Here is a 16315-nt window from a genome sequence, read left to right as displayed (position 1 = left end):
TAACACCAAAGGCCACCACTTGGACCTCTAAATGCCAAAACAAGGCTTCTCTCAACCCAAAACCACCAAGTCAGAACCAAAGCTTCCTCACACAGCCCCTCTAATTCAGTTAACTCTCACCCTCACCAAGTGTTTTGAATGATGAAACAAGCATCAAAGGTGAATACTTGCTCAAGAAATGGTGAAGAAGGTCAAGGAGAGCATTTATGGTCAGCCACCACAAAGAACACACGCTCAAAGCTATTTTCTAGAGTTGTGTGCCCTTAAGAAGAGTATTTATAGCGGTTTAACAATAAAACACACAGTATTAACTTTAATTGCTATGGTTAGCATTTTAATCCCAAACTCAGGATTCTTAACCTACTCAATTTTACAAGAATTATCATATTTTTATTATATTTTTCGGAGTACCTTTCTGGTACGCGCTTTTCATAGCCAGTATCATTTTCTTGCACCAGTTCTCATAAATTTGACTTGAAACTCGTTTTACAAGTCCTACATATTATTCTAGTAATTATCATGCACTTATTATAATTTTCCGGGATACTTTTTCGGTACGTATTTATACCGACTAGCAGAACCGGTATCTTCACTTTTCTTCCGAAAAATGACTTTCAGCATTCTTAATCACTTCTCATAATTAATAAAGCCTCTTAATAATTATAAAAGTCAATTATGGGATCATTTCCTAATTTAACATAATTAATTACTTAATTTCCTTATTTAACGGTGCGGGTTCTTACAGGGGGTGTTTGGTTGAGGTGAATTTTTTTTTTATTAGCGAAATATAAATACTAGGAATTTGCAGAGAAAGTAAGTTAGATAGGAAGATTTTAAAAAAGTTGTTTGGTTGGGAAAAATTTTATCAGAAAAATTGAATGACATTTCTGGATGTGTGTTTGGTTGAAAATAAAATATTGATGGAAAAACTTAATGAAATTACAAAAATATCCTTATAAAAATAACCTTATTTTATTACAACCTTCCAACGGCAATAAACAATGTTATCTCCGTCTTTGTCTTCCAACGGCAATAAATATTGTCTTCCAACGGCAATAAAAAAATATCTCTGTCTTACTGCCCATCAAACCAAATTTATCCATAAGCATGACCCAGAACTCATTTAAGTTTTCTTTTTTGCCATATAACAAAGCTACGGATGTCAAGAGGTAGATCCATTTGCTTACCTCATCTTCCTGCAAAGCATAAGGCATGCACAACCACAGCCACACAATGGCTACTGTAGCCACTGTTGAAAACAGGATTTGGGAAAAATGAACCACTACATAAACAAATAGGATGACTCCAAGGGCTGTCTGTATACTTACCGAAAAAGTGTGACCAAGATGTGGAACCAAGTGTGACCAAAATGAACCACAGCCACAGCTGATACTCACGATGGGAACCACCTTCGACTTGGATGTGGGTTTTGGGTTTCTTCAGTCATACCATTTTCAGAACATATGCAAGTTGAATGAGTAATAGATTTCTGTAAACTTTGCTCACGTTTCAAGGGTAATGTTGTGACCCTTTTTTATCACTTGAATAATTTAGTCAGTTTTTTTGCCAAATACCACCTTCCATTTAGCTTTCTAGAACAGTGAATTTGTTGATTTTTACATGCAATTGTGGATTGATAGGCAAGTGGCTTTGATAGGTAAAATTCACCATATCAGTGAACCAAACATGGGGAATTGAGAATCCAATCTGCACTTAGCTAGGAAACTGAGAGAAACTCTTGAACCAAATACCTCCTTGTGGATTAGCCAGAAGCTCAGTTTGTAAGAATAAATATGCTTCATTTTTCTCAATTGTGCCACATAATATAAAGAAGGGAAAACTTCAAAAACCCCCTGAAAGTTTTGTCAAAATCAATTACACCCTTCCCAAAAATTTTAATCATTTACACCCTTACTTAAATTTTTTTTTATCACTTACCCGCTAACTTGATTTTCCATCCAAAGTTAAAGTTAACGAAGTTAGTCTTTTAAAAAAATACCAAAACTACCCTAAAAAAAACACACAGCACTAGACCTCACTGATGGCAAGAGATAGTCATTGAGCAGTGAAACTCTAATCGTTCTGACGCTCCACCGCCCATGTTTCTGATTAGCCGGTAAATGCTTATATAATTCGAGTTCTGAAAGAAACACACAACACTCAAAGATTTGGACTGGTAAATCTATATTCTATTTGGTTGTATTTAAGTGATTTGTATTCTCTCTCTATAACAAAGAATAAAACAAAATTTCATAACACAGACCCTATATGAAATCAATGGCATTCAAATGCGATCAATGATATATATATATATATATATATATATATATATATATATATATATATATATATGGGGAGGGATATTTTGACTCCAGAGTAAGACTTACAAGTTTTACTCTTCATCTCAACCGTTGATTTCCGTCCATCTAACGGTTATCTATACCAATTAATTAATTATTAATTTTTAATAAATAATACCCGTTAGATGAACGAAATCAATGGTTGAGATGAGGAGTAAGACTTGTAAGTCTTACTCTAGAGTCAAATGATCCCTCCCCTATATATATATATATATATATATATATATTGCAAATTCACATATATCAAATGCGATGAATGTTATCTTATGGATAATAACCAACCTCAATCAACAATTCAAATGATAAAAGACAATAACCGACCCCTTTTTTTTGCTGTCCAGACATGTTATCTTATGGATAATAGTTAATGAAATTGATCCTTTAATCAATTTCTTTGTTGTCCATTTTTTTTACTTTCTGAAAAAATTTATACCTTTGGTCCTTTAATTAATATATGGAAGCATTGAAAATTGGTTCATCTTTGACAAACGAAAGGTGAAACATATAGTAGGGCTTAAAAAAAAATTACAAAATAACGTCGAGGAGTTAATTCCTTTTTTTTTAACGGTAGTTTTGGTATTTTTTTAAAAAATTAACTCTGTTAACTTTAACTTTGGATGGAAAATCAAGTTAGGGGGAGTAAGTGATAAAAAAGTTTTAAGTAGAGGTATAAATGATTAAAATTTTTGAAGAGGGGGGTAAGTGATTATGATTAAACTTTGGAGTTTTTGAAGTTTTCCCTGTAAAGAAAACATAAATAGTTGTGTGGACAACATCAATTATCACGCTTCATCTTCACTACTCTCAATAAGAACAAGAGTCTTCTTGGTCTTCAACTTCTTTGCAGCTCTACCATCAGTTACTTGTTCATCAGACGGCTTGAAATCAGAATATTTTTCAATTTGCTCAAGTATTCTATTTCCATACTTCTCTGTCTTCAACCTTCCAATTAACTTCTCCAACTGCATAACACACACACACAAAAGTTATAACTCCAGATTACAGCAATACCAAATGTGTGGACTGACCATCTATAGAAGCCTTAAAAGAGTTAAAAGTTGCTCCTTATAATTTCTCTCAGAAGCTTTTGTTTAAATATAGATCAAACCAAAAAACGACCAGCACCAAACTAAATTAAATATTGAAGGAATATAATATAAAATCATTAACATGGTTGGTCTTCACATAAAAAATTAGTATTTGGGTTGAATTGGTTCTTTACATTAAATAATATAACTCCTATAAAACTACTTGCCTGTTCCAGTGAGTTTGGTTTTTGAGAACTTAATAAGCTGATTTGTTGAGTGGACAAGACAGAGTGTGGGAGTATTCCTCCATGAATGGAAGACAGTTCTTTTCTCAGCTCATCTAGCTTTAGCTCCAACCCAGAGGACCCAAGGCAGCGCTTCACTGATCTTACACCAGCTTTAGTTCTCTGTTCAGTACAAACCTCAAGCTTCACAGTCTTCTTCCCTGCATGTAAACAATGACAGTCAGTGCAGAGTCTAGTACATCTGGACAGTGCAGTAGATAAAGTGCCAACAAAAAGAAAAAAGAGACTAGGAAAATCTGAAATTTTCAACGCTATTGGGTAATAGTGACACAGACAGCTTAAATAATATCCAAGCAGGCACATGTCATCGCTAATCATCACTAAGAAACATGTGTCCATGACATTTTGAAAAATGAATTATTCTCAGATAAGCATCTGGGAGGAAGAATCAGAAGCATTCAATGCTACTAGATAAATAGATGCAAGCTTGGCCATATAATTGGAAAAATCAGCCTACTTCATTGAATCAGTTTCTCATTAAAGAATTTCATGGTTGAATGCAGAAACAGAACTCAGAGTAAAGATATAACAGACAAGACCTTAATAGCTTTTGCAATGATAGATTAGCTTAAGAATAGTATCTACAAAAAGAAATATGCGTACCTTGCAATATTTGCTTGGCCAAGGGCCCTATAGCGATGTATGCATTTGTCGCATAAGGTGTATGCTGAAATTCTTCTTTCTACATCATGAAAAGGTTGGCTCTAAATCACCCACTAAAAAAATTGAAATATACAATTTTGCAAAACAGGTTAACTGAGAAAGCTTGAAGCTTAAAACCTAAAACTGTTGTTAGCTAATCCAATCCAAAGTAAAACTATTCTTGACTAAAATTTCCCCGTGTTCACAGAATCACGAGAGTTGAAATTAAAATTTCATATGTGGAGTAGTATTTTTAGGATACAAGATCTTACTTTTTTTTTGGTTGGGGAGCAGGATATGTTTATTAATTAAATTAAAATTGAGCTCATGCAAAGATCGGAACAGCTAACAGGTAGCATAACCATGGTGTTGTGATTGTAAAACTGGTTCCATGAGTGTTGATGTAAATGGAAAGTTTTGTATGAGGCGATTCTCACAAAATGTGGTTAATGGTCTTTGAATGAATTGGGTTCCTTTAGGTCATCTCTTAAGTTTTTGAGCAACATTTGTGCTTTAAAGGAAAAGAGCGAGTGATAAAACTACTCCTTTATGACTGAAAGGTTACATGTTTGAATTCGGAAAACAGCCTCTTTGCAAATATGCAAGGGTAAAACTGCGTACAAGGATTGACTCACCCCTACCCTCACTAGTCAAGATTTAATGGGAGTGGTTTATTTGTGCTTTAAATGAATCCTAATTCTCGCAAGGGATTAAATGAATTGGAGTGATTTCTAGCTGTTCAATGCATATCATTCTGCTGAGAAGTGAAGTTCCAAAGCAAAACAGAAAGCTAAGACTGATGATTTAATTTGTTGCAGAGTAAGTGGATTGCTTTTGTCCTGTATGGACAAATTAATAAGTTTATCACCCCAAGGACTGTCAACTCTTGTTACTGACCCACAGCTCTGTTCTTTTTGTACTATAATAAACCAACAAACTAACAAAAGAACATCAATAATGATCATACATTTTAGCCTCAAAAGTTGATGAAAGGATGAATTATGAAACTCAATTATAATTTTCAAATATGTACATAGAAGTTGCTCTTTGATTTGAACTAGAAAATGAAACGAAGTTGTCTTGCCTTGTCTACCACATGCATAATTATTTTTGAGAACAAGAAATCTTTCTAACTTTCAATATCAGGGCAACAATTTATTACCAAGACACGCTCCAGTAAAAGGTGTAAGATGAGCTGCTCAATTTCCTCTCGTTTCAAGTCAGAACCTGGACAATTCATTGTAGCAAAATTAGACATCCATATTTGTGATAAATTACCTTCAGGAAACAGATTAAGATTGACACAAGACGAATGTTTCATTTTTCATGAATCATGAGAAAAAAAAGAAAGAGGATGTTTCAATTGCGAATGAAGTTTCAATAAGCAGTTCACACACATCCAGCTGCTATGTTGTTGGTTTTTATTTTTTTAGTCTCTTCACACTACAGTTAAATCCATTGAATTTTGAGCCTTAGCTTTTACCTCCAACCTTATTGTTAAACTGTGTTAGTTGACTGGAAGAATCCAGAGGGGAGACTGCTAAGACCCAAAGGTCTTGGTACTCTACACAAAATAAGAAATCTAGCCAAATAAAAAACACCCAGTGGAGGGCAAACAAACCTAGTTCCTTCTGTTTTATTTTCATTTTATCGACTAATTGCAACATTGTTGATCTCTGATCATTTGCTTGCATATCTTGCAACAAAGAAACCATCAGTTTCGCATGACCTGCAAAATATCCCCATGTAATGGCTTGTTTACATAAAACGGGAGGAATAAAATAAGGGAAAATTGAGAGATCAGAAAGAAGTTAAAGAGAATGAACAACTACAATAAGAAATATAGGGGGAAACAAGTAGAGTAGAAGACCAGAAATTGAACCAAAAGTCAAAGCAACATACGAGAGACGTCCACTTCCTTCACCTCACTTGAGAATGCACAGCTGTCACACATCCCTGTAACATCAAGAGTATAATTTGAATGTATACCACAAGCTTGTAATAATGGGGTTAAAAAAAAGGCAAATCACAACATCAAAAGGTACCATTGCACTCTTGTAATGGCTCAGCAAAATGCCGGAAAAAGGCACTTCGTCGGCATTGTCTTTTGGACTGGATTAAAGAGAATGATAATTATAATTATTGTTGAAATTATAGCGTTTCGGGAGAGAGAGAAAAAGAGAGAAAAAAGACTTTAAATAATATTTTCATGTATTGTGACGACACAAAATACTAACCAAGCAATCCTATTAATACAATACTAGGCTCCTAATCCAAATTAGACAGGGAATAAATAACTTCCTACAGATAATATGAAGTCCCTAAGATTATGATAAGGATCCTAAAAAGATAAGATCGCCAAAAATTCAGTAACACAATTACGATAAATTATCCTAAGCTATTATGCATCATTCTCTATCTCTAAGTTATTTTGTAGATCTCTGATCCATTGAGCATATCTTCAGTAATACGGGAGTGGGTACTTGTTAACTTAAAATAGGAAAAAGTGAAACCCAGGTGGTATAAACCATAAAGGAGTGGGAAGAATAAATGTAATTAGTTGGGTTACTTTTATTTACAATTTTAGTAAGTGGTGCACTAAGCCTTCGGTAATATTTTTCTCCATTAAGCTAAAGTTTACTAAGCTTTAAACTTGTTACAAATGAGCCCTACAAAAATAATACTTGTAGAAGATCAGAAAGTTATTTTCCGGATATTATGGATATTGTCAAATCCCTAATTCCTCTCTAAAATCAATTAAGAATCAGTTTTTATTTCCTCTTTATTACGGATATTATGGATATTGTCAAATCCCTAATTCCTCTCTAAAATCAATTAAGAATAAGTTTTTATTTCTTTATTAGGAGTGATTTACTTCCTTGTTTAACCCACGTGGTATATAAATCATTATTGTAATATACAATTCAATATTCAGACCATTTTTACAATTTCAAACAATAACAAAACATATATTGCGAGCTACATCAAACATGGCTGGAAAACACTCAAGGATATGTTTGAGATGCCCAAGAGACAAGTATTCTTGGAAAGATAACTCAACAAGACAGCTCGAATAATCATGCCTAACAAAAATTTCTTGGCAAGAGATCAAGCACAACAAAGCCCAAACTTCTCCAAACAACATTAGGAGAAGAACCAAAAACTTGAAATTTAAACAAAAGCTGATGTACATTACAGCCGTGGAGAATTTATCATTGGTATGACTCATGGGTGATATAGGAGGAATGCTCATCTGTATGATTCATAATGGGAGACTGGCATGAATTATAGCCAATTCACCCTGTTATGATTCTGATAGGATCAAAAAATAGGACAGTTACTGAATTAGTTAGATAATTCAGTCAGGACAATTACAGGCTGAATAGATATGCTCATAAAATCATCAAGGATGAAAATCAAATTTTGATATCTGTTACTTTGTATATATTCATACTTTTACAGATAGGCCATCAATAAGCTTCAAATTATAAGAACCCTCACCCAAACAGGATGCAGAAGAAGAAACAAAGCAATATTCTAAATTTAAATTTTTTGAAAACTGAAGGAGTGAATGAGTATTAACTGAGATCAACGACCGTTTATACAGTTTAAATATCATAGAAGAACTACCTGACAATATCGTACTATGTCATAGAGATTCTGCAGTCCTGAATTTTCGTAGAAGACCATTGAGCTCTGTGAGAAAATTGTTAAAATACGTAATCAGATAGTCCATCAATCTATATGGATGTCTACATGTAGATATGCACAAGCATCTCTATACAAACAAGCATGTGCGAAAGAGATTAATTCTACTTTTAGTTCCTAGATAACTTTTTTATCCCATCCTATATTCTTAAATGCAGCTGGTGCCAAAAATAGATCTAAAAATCCACTGGAAAAATATGTGACCTCAAGAGACATAGGTCTTATCTCCTGCAAGCTTCAATTTTTGCAGCAAATGATAAATGAACAGAAAAATACACAAATTTAAAGTCAAGAGTTTTGTAAAGTTTTACCTGCCGGGGAACATCACCAGGTCTAAAGTACAGTAGGCATTCAGAAGGAAGACCATCTCGGCCAGCTCGACCACTTTCCTGTTGAAAAAAGATTTAATGATGTTGTATAAAAACTGTTGAAAGGTAATGTAAATAGTGTCTATGTTCATTATATCAGTAATGTCTAGATTTACTGTATATGATAACAAATCAGGTATTTATAGTAATTAAGACATTTAGAACCTACATAATTATTATTTTTCACCAATATAATTCAGTCTCCACTGTGTAGCCCTACAAACGGATTTCACTAAAAGTCTCTCTTTCTTCCCTGAATAAAAACCAACCCTAGGCTTTCACCTAATAGCTTAAGCTTCTAAAGATCAAATGGTCCTTTGGCCTCAATGCGTCTTTTGCCAAGTGGCCCCATTTCTCTCCATTAAATTGATTTTCAGCACAAAGTATGGCAAACATGGGCTTTGTCAGCACTTCATACCCAAAACACTTTCACACGAGAGATTATGTTTAGATAAAAACCATTCCAAGGCCTTCCACAAACTTAAGCATAAGAGTGTTAGGATGATTGGTCCTTGACAAAAATATAAAGGATATGTAACAGGAGAAAATCTTATCAGGATAAGCGCAATACCTGGTAGTATGTTTCCATTGATTTGCTCAAGCTGTGATGGATGACAAACCTGACTACATGAAATTGTCTAGCATTAAATATTCTCGGCTTCAATGAAGGTAAAGCAAATACAATATGTATGTCCACCCAGGGACTTCTCACTTGTAAAAACATTCATAAGCAGGCTTCTACGAGCAACAAAAGAAGCTGCATGCTAGCATTAAAGTGAAACAATTCATCCATGTAAAGAATCTTGAAAAAGATATCTCCAAGACTTCAACAAAATTTAGATCGCAAGAGACATGACATCACTAATTAGAAGTCATCCCACCATTACCCAAAAAAGACCAAAAAGAACATTGATTTTCACAGCCACAAAAAGAATCATTTTCAAACAATACATCAGTAGCATGAAAAGTAAAATGCACATGTACATCAACACACTTGAGAAAAAAAAAGTTCAGTGTGAGTCCATATCCGCATAAGAAGTAAGAACATGGAAAATAATGATAGCATGATATTGACAGACTGAGGGCATCCTATTTCAGTGGTGAAAGTTTGAAATTAAACAGTTGCAATAGCAAAACTGTTATAAATAGTATAATCATAATAAATCAATTATAAATAAGATATTCCGGAGGAACTTTAAGAGATCAAGGCAATACTAACCATCTGGTTTGTTGATTCCCATACCAAAAGCTACCTGAAATGTAAATTAAAAATAATAATAATAATTCAGTGCTATAACAGGCCAGAAGTGACAAATGCACGTGTCACAGGGTGAGAGCTGCAATGATACATACTGTACCAACTATGACCTGCAGCTTGTTATTGCTCCACCTGTGTAATAAAACATACATATCTCCATTAACTCATTTGGTAATGCCATCACCATACGGTCCATACCACTTACAATCTATTACATTTTCATAAATATTAATGATGCTCAAAACCAGTTTTTTCTCAAATTTAGTAGGACATAATATCAACATCTAAGACAAAAGAGCCATATGCTGTTTCTGAAAGCTTCTTTTATACCATTGAACAGGACCCAAGACTGGTCAATTGGAACCTATATTCAAATTCAGTCATTAATGAGTAAGATAGGGCTCATAACCAACAGCAAAATCAAGTGAAACTCTACTCATTTATTTCCTAAAACACCGGCAAATATAACTTCAGTATTCAGTACAGTCAAGTCAAAAAGAACTCAACCAACATATATAAAGGCAAGCATTACTTATCTATGAAGAAAATATAAAGCATTAACTTGTAAAAGTGACAATATACTGATAATTACTTTACCGCATATGTACTTTTTCCCTAGCATTTACATCCATATCTGCATGATAATAATCAGCTGAAATTCCTCTCTCCCTTAACTCCTTTGCAACCTAAAATACTCTTGACAACAAAAAGGTTAAGTATCTACCCTACCTCAGAACATAACTAAAATATAACCGTATTAACAAAATAGAGCAAACCACATTAGAATCTAGTACATGCTGGAAGTGTATTCATGTTTGAAGCAGAAGATCGGATGCAATGAAACACAAATTATTCGAAACTAATTCTTTAAGGCATATGGTTAGCAAGGAATAAGAAATACAATTATATTTTAAAAGCTTCAAAACAGTAGAAGCAATAATTGTTGAGACTGTCTTCATACTCATAATATTATTCAAGGTTTCTTTTAAAACAAAATTAATTATTCCCATGTACAAATTTTAGGATTTCACATTTAAGGTTCCCAGTTCCCAATATACTTTTCAGTATTTTCATCTCAGGCTATTTCCATACATTTCTCACTTATTAGGGGATAAAATTTACTCAACCAAAAAAAAAAAAAAAATCACTCTAGCCCCCATAAAATACCATTTGCATTACACCATAGAAATTGCTGGAAATGATCCATAAAGATGCAACATTTCTTCACAACCAAAGGCACTATAATGCTGCAAGTGTCATACAACAACAAATCTGTGCACTCTCTGCAGTCAGTCACTTACATCATAAGCTCTTCAGCAGTTTGTGAGTAAATCCATTCGACACCAGAATGTTCAAATAATTTGTTCAAAACCTATGTGGAAAACTGGAGAAACTTGGCACAACAGTAAGGTTGTAACCTTGTGACCTAGTCGTCAGGTCACAGGTTCTAACTGTGGAATCAGCATCTCCACTCAAAGGAGTAAGACTGCCTACATCTGATCCTCCCCAAACCCCACAATGGTGGAAGCATTGTTGCCCAATTTTACTTATGTGAAGGAACAATGCCAAAAGATGGCTATACACCAAAGAACTTCATAAACACACTAAGAATTTCAACAAGGAGTAATACCCTATTCTTGATGTGGTGATTTCAACTAACAACAAACAGGATTTCAGGTAATATAAATCATAAAATAATTTCAAAATATTTCAATTACCTCACATAGTATTTGGAGACCTAGGTCTTAAGGCAATTTGTTTATGGAGAAAAAAGAAATTGTATTACAGAGAAAAGAAGGAATGTACAATGAGGGCAAGGATAAGGTATCCTAGAAAGCACAAAAAAGAAAAAAAGAAAAACATAAAAAGAAAACTACAGTGCAGCATGGCTGCCCATCTCTCTGCATAACAGAGATGGCAAATCCCTTTAAGCAGCCATGGACAGAACGCCGAAAAGAAGCTGAAAACATAATTGCATCCCAAAGAAATTTAAGGGCAAAGAGACACACTTGAAATATGTGCATTATGCTTCCTGTTCAAAATATGTATGCTTAACTTTTAGAAGAAAGCCATAATCAGACATACCTGTTCACATTCCTTCCTAGAGAAGCAATAAATAATCCCCGATTCATTATTTGGATAAGATTCTTGAATGAATTTAGCAATCTCGTCAATAACTACCTTACCAACAGATGACTTTTCCTTTACCTGCAGTGTAAAATATGCAACTAGATCATAAATTCCTTTAAACTTGTTATTGAAGCCAAAGGTATAACTTCTTTTTATTTTGGGATGGCGTCTGTAGAAAAAGTAAAAATCTGTTAAAACAGAGATATTTATTGCGAATATACCATATAAAATAAGTTTGGCCTATTGACTGTGCTGACAAATTTGACACATCTAGGAATTTGCAACATCTCTATCAGATCATTTTGGACCCTTTGAGTGGCAGTTGCCTGACAAATAAATGTCATGATAGAAATCAAAATTATGCAAAGAAAGCACAATGCTAATCATTTTAATTGTAATAATTAACAGAAACTTGAAAAAAAGACTTACAGTCAAAGCAACCATAGGAACATTAGGGAACTGAGTCTTGAGAATACCAAGGTTCTTGTAGTCAGGTCGAAAATCATGGCCCCACTGACTACAGCAATGTGCCTCCTGCAATGCAAACCATAATTAGAGATTATACTGTCATACAACTAACAAAGCATTGCTATGAAACTGCAGGATAGCGGTGCCAGTGAGTCCAGACACGTAGAAGAAACAGTGCAATGGATTTCACATGGTTTATTACATGTGTATAATACTAATAATAAATAATATTAATAACAAGTGTAGTATAGTCAAGAGCCAAATCAGCTCAAAAGCTCGAGCTATTAAAAGGAGGTACGTGAATGGCTCCTTTTTCAAACACTCCCCCTCATGTAAGAGCCCTTTGGCCTTGAAGCATGGATAACGCACAAGGGCACTCTACTTTGAACTGAAATTTAATACAGTTATGAAAAATGGGAGCAGCAAAGATTGAAATCTTAACCACTTGGCCATGGAGGCTCTAATAATATGTCACGAACTAAATTAACCCAAAAACTCAAGCTAGTAAGTGGAGACACATCACATGAATGGTTTTTTCTCTAAAATATACCGTCCAATGTCATCCAAATGTGTCCAATTAAAATTAACAATTAGTTATGAAAGTCAAATAATGTGCCAATGTGGGCAAGGGCCTTTTACCAAGGAAAATCCTTTCCACCAAATCGAATTGTCAGACACAAGCATGGACCATTGCTGAATATATTTTTAAATAGACAAATTATGGGATTATTTTGAGGGTTATATTCATGTGCCACCAACTGTCTCCACCACAGAAAGTCTTATCAGTGTCTTCTAAACCACAAGACAAACATGAGATTGAGTGACTGACCAAACCCAGATAACTTTGTCTTCATTGTTGAAAATCACAAGTTCACACCTATGATGGATCCATGCGTGGTTGCATTTAGTAAAAACATAAGTAAACCAGCAAATGAAGAAAAATACAACAATATTTCTGGAACAGTTCTGCATTCAGTCTTAGAATCAACAACCATTTATTTTCATAAAAACCATGAAATTAACATAATTCAAACAAGTCTATAGAACATGTCATTATGAACTCACGTCAATTGAAATTAGAGAGAGACGACCAGCATGATGACATTTTTCCAGTTTTGACATAAACCTCTTGCTTTTCGATATCTTTTCAGGAGTGACATACAATACTTTGAGGTACCCCTCCCCCTTCTCCAAAGCCTTATATATGAACTTCTCATTTTCCTTACTTGTTGTTGAAGTCAACATATATGCTGGAATGCCCAAAGCAGTCAATCCCATTACCTAAAGCAATCCCACCACCCAGAAAAGAAAAAAAAAAAGGCAGAGAACAACTTTTTAAATTCATGAAACCATTCATGGACCAAAAATTTGAACTGAATTTTTAAGATAACGAAATGCACCTGATCTTGAATTAAGGAAAGCAAAGGACTAACAACTAGAGCAATTCCATCACGAAGAACAGCAGGAAGCTGGTAGCAGAGGCTCTTGCCACCACCTGCAGCCATAATCACCAATACATCTCTTCCACTCAAGATGGCATTAATTATCTGTCATAATGAGACTACTTGTTAATAAAATTGTACACGAAAGCCATAATTCCTTTATAGAAAAATATAAGATTAACAAATTAAAGCCCTTGATGTTGATGTCCATAGTTTGATAATTGATACGCTCATGACAGCATTAGAAAACAGAAAGAATACACTACCCTACTTTTGAAAGCAAATAGTGTCTAAAAAACTGAGAGCATCATAACTCAAAGTACTTAAATAAGAGTTAAACACGAAGAAAGTGACCATTTTGTCACGTAAATCAGGTAATTAACCCGGTACACATTTATTTGAGAAAAAAAATTGCATGATTCTTTTGTTAATTCATTCAAAGCCGATAACACCCAACATGGGGGCTTGAACCCAAACCACAAGGTTAAGAAGCTAGAACTGCTCCACCAACCAATGCAAAATATTATTAAATTACAGGAATACATCAATTTGAGTCATGTGACGTGTTGATACTCTTAACATGAAGTGTTCTACACAAGACAAAAGCATTCATATCTTCCCTGTACTATGATATCCCACTTCCTTTCTCCCAATAAAAGGAAAAGGAGGGAAAATATATAATCCCAATACTGAACTTCAAGAGAACTTCAGTTCAGAACAAAACAATGCACGGGTGCTTCAAAGGAATAATATTTGCACATTCTTAATTTTCCATTCCTTCAAATACAAAAAAAAAAATTCATTTTACCTCTCTTTGATTTGCACGGTAGGAAGAAATGCCAAAAATATTCAACCTGACATCATCTGCTTCAGAATCCCATTCAAATTGCCCAGTCCAATTTTCTACAGTGCTTGAAGCTACATTATTCACCTGGGTTCCAGATTCTTTACATGCTTCCAGAATAGCACTTAGCTCAGATTTTCTCTCATACAACTTCTCTTGCCTTTCAATTAAAGCCCTTATTTCATCTGCTCAAAACAGAAAATTAATTTTAAAATTACAAAAAAAGAAAAAGGAAGAAAAATTAGTCCAAACCATTGGTGGAAGAGCATCATTTCAATAAGGCACGACCGTTTTTGTTTGCATTATCTTAAAAACTCTAGTGACAATCTTAAACCTAGTAGTTTATGGCATTAACATTTTAACACTGAAACGAGGTTTAATTTGAAGAAATAGGGGGAGGAAGCACCTTGGACATCTTGAATCTCAACCTCGATGTTGAGAAGCTCCTCTAGTACCTCGTTGTTCTCCATGTTTAACGTTTGGAACAGCGTGAGGGCGAGACAACCCTAAAGCCTACGGTCTACACTTGTCGCATGTCATGAACTATGAACTTCGAATATTGACGTTGCTATGCAAAAATTGCAGTGATGATATGTAACGATCATGTAGAAACTTTTTTTTTTTTTTATCTGTATCAATTTAATTTTAAAAATACAACTTCATTTGAACTTAAATATTCGATTTCTAAATTTTAATTCAATTAATGTTATTTAATTATTTTGAAGTGACCAGTCCAATCAAAAAATAAATAAATAAATAAACTACTGGATGAAAATAAGAAAGGTCTTTTTTTATAATAGAATTACAAATACTCGAAATGCTACTGTATTACCCATGGCTCATAGTTCACATTGGCACGGGCGTTTGATAAAGAAAAAAAAAATTATTTAGAAATTTCGATTTTTAGAAATATGAATTTTATATTTAGTTTATGATAATATCTAAAAATTAAAAATTTAAAAAAAATTCAGTTTCTCAAAAATCCTGAAAAATATAGCATACCAAACGAGTGTTGCGTAAAAAGGTAATTGGATCCCCTCTCCATGTTTAGGGGGCAGTTACTTGCTTTGATCCATAAATAATTATTGTTAGAATTTTTAAAATTTTATTTATATTTTTTATGGAAAAAATATTTATCTACTTGAGTGACATAACTTGTATCATTTCACTCTCGTAAATAAGTAGGACCCACGTCTTTATTTTTATTTTTATTTTCTCCACACCTTTTAAAATTTTCTCACAAAGAGTGTTAGGAGTTCTTTTATTTGGTTCTTGTGAATTTGCTTTGCAACTGTCTATGCAATTCTGAACTTCTATTTTTATCCAGTTAAACTCACGTTTTTTTATAATTCAGGTTTTGAGTTCCAAATGCGCGTTTGAGTTTTTAGAGCATTTAGTTCAGTGTATGTTTGGGAGTTGGTGTGGGAAGGAATCAAAAGAAAATTAAGGGGAATGAAAAGGAAGAGGATGGGACATTAATAATAACTTTCCTTCACTTTGCTAAATAATTTGGATGATTAAAATCCTCTAAAATGGGGTTTTGATCTTTAAAGTGTTCATGAAAATCCGATAGGCAGAAGTTTTGAAAGATTAGACGATAATAATCCTTCATTTTTTAATCCCTTGTCTTTAAAAACTCCCAAACAAGGGGCCCTTCTTCTCTGTCCAAACTTACCCTTAAAATATATCTTGGGTCTTTAAGAGCCTACGCTTTCTTGGTTCGGTTGCTGCCTAAATATATACTAATATATTTACAAGGTTG

At 33.9% G+C, this 16315-nt stretch overlaps 1 protein-coding gene across 2 annotated transcripts; it reads right to left on the bottom strand.

The window, feature by feature from the left end:
• Positions 1-3060: 3060 nt before the first annotated feature.
• On the bottom strand, positions 3061-15097 carry LOC133302001 (ATP-dependent DNA helicase Q-like 2). 2 transcript variants are annotated; one of them, XM_061501708.1, is made up of 20 exons: positions 14960-15097; positions 14518-14738; positions 13668-13814; positions 13333-13548; positions 12229-12333; positions 12021-12125; positions 11755-11877; positions 10267-10355; positions 9765-9801; positions 9631-9664; positions 8983-9035; positions 8355-8432; positions 7966-8031; positions 6381-6447; positions 6238-6291; positions 5957-6064; positions 5498-5562; positions 4297-4375; positions 3598-3833; positions 3061-3322 (listed from the first exon to the last, which is right to left on the bottom strand). In XM_061501708.1, the coding sequence occupies exons 1-20, from the start codon at positions 15021-15023 to the stop codon at positions 3143-3145; spliced, it is 2127 nt and encodes a 708-aa protein (XP_061357692.1). In that variant the 5' UTR covers positions 15024-15097; the 3' UTR covers positions 3061-3142. The 2 variants fall into 2 exon arrangements, with proteins under 2 accessions (XP_061357692.1, XP_061357691.1); XM_061501707.1 differs by having other exon boundaries at positions 3616-3833.
• Positions 15098-16315: the final 1218 nt, after the last annotated feature.

The sequence above is a fragment of the Gastrolobium bilobum genome, unplaced genomic scaffold (assembly GCF_033153095.1).
Source record: "Gastrolobium bilobum isolate Gb01-03AN ecotype WA unplaced genomic scaffold, APGP_CSIRO_Gbil_v1 utg4255, whole genome shotgun sequence".
Classification (NCBI taxonomy): Eukaryota; Viridiplantae; Streptophyta; class Magnoliopsida; order Fabales; family Fabaceae; genus Gastrolobium; species Gastrolobium bilobum.
Note: the sequence above shows the minus strand (reverse complement) of the source record. Positions and strands in the feature narration are given on the sequence as shown.

Bases quoted from the DNA above. Each gene is read 5' to 3' on its own strand.
- LOC133302001 (XM_061501708.1), bottom strand. From the start codon at position 15,023: ATGGAGAACAACGAGGTACTAGAGGAGCTTCTCAACATCGAGGTTGAG. The intron at 11,878-12,020 runs GTATATTCGCAA...TTTACACTGCAG, and splicing joins GGCCAAACTTATTTTATATG to GTAAAGGAAAAGTCATCTGT. The intron at 3,323-3,597 runs GTTATATTATTT...TGTGTTATGCAG, and splicing joins AGGCAAGTAGTTTTATAGGA to TTGGAGAAGTTAATTGGAAG.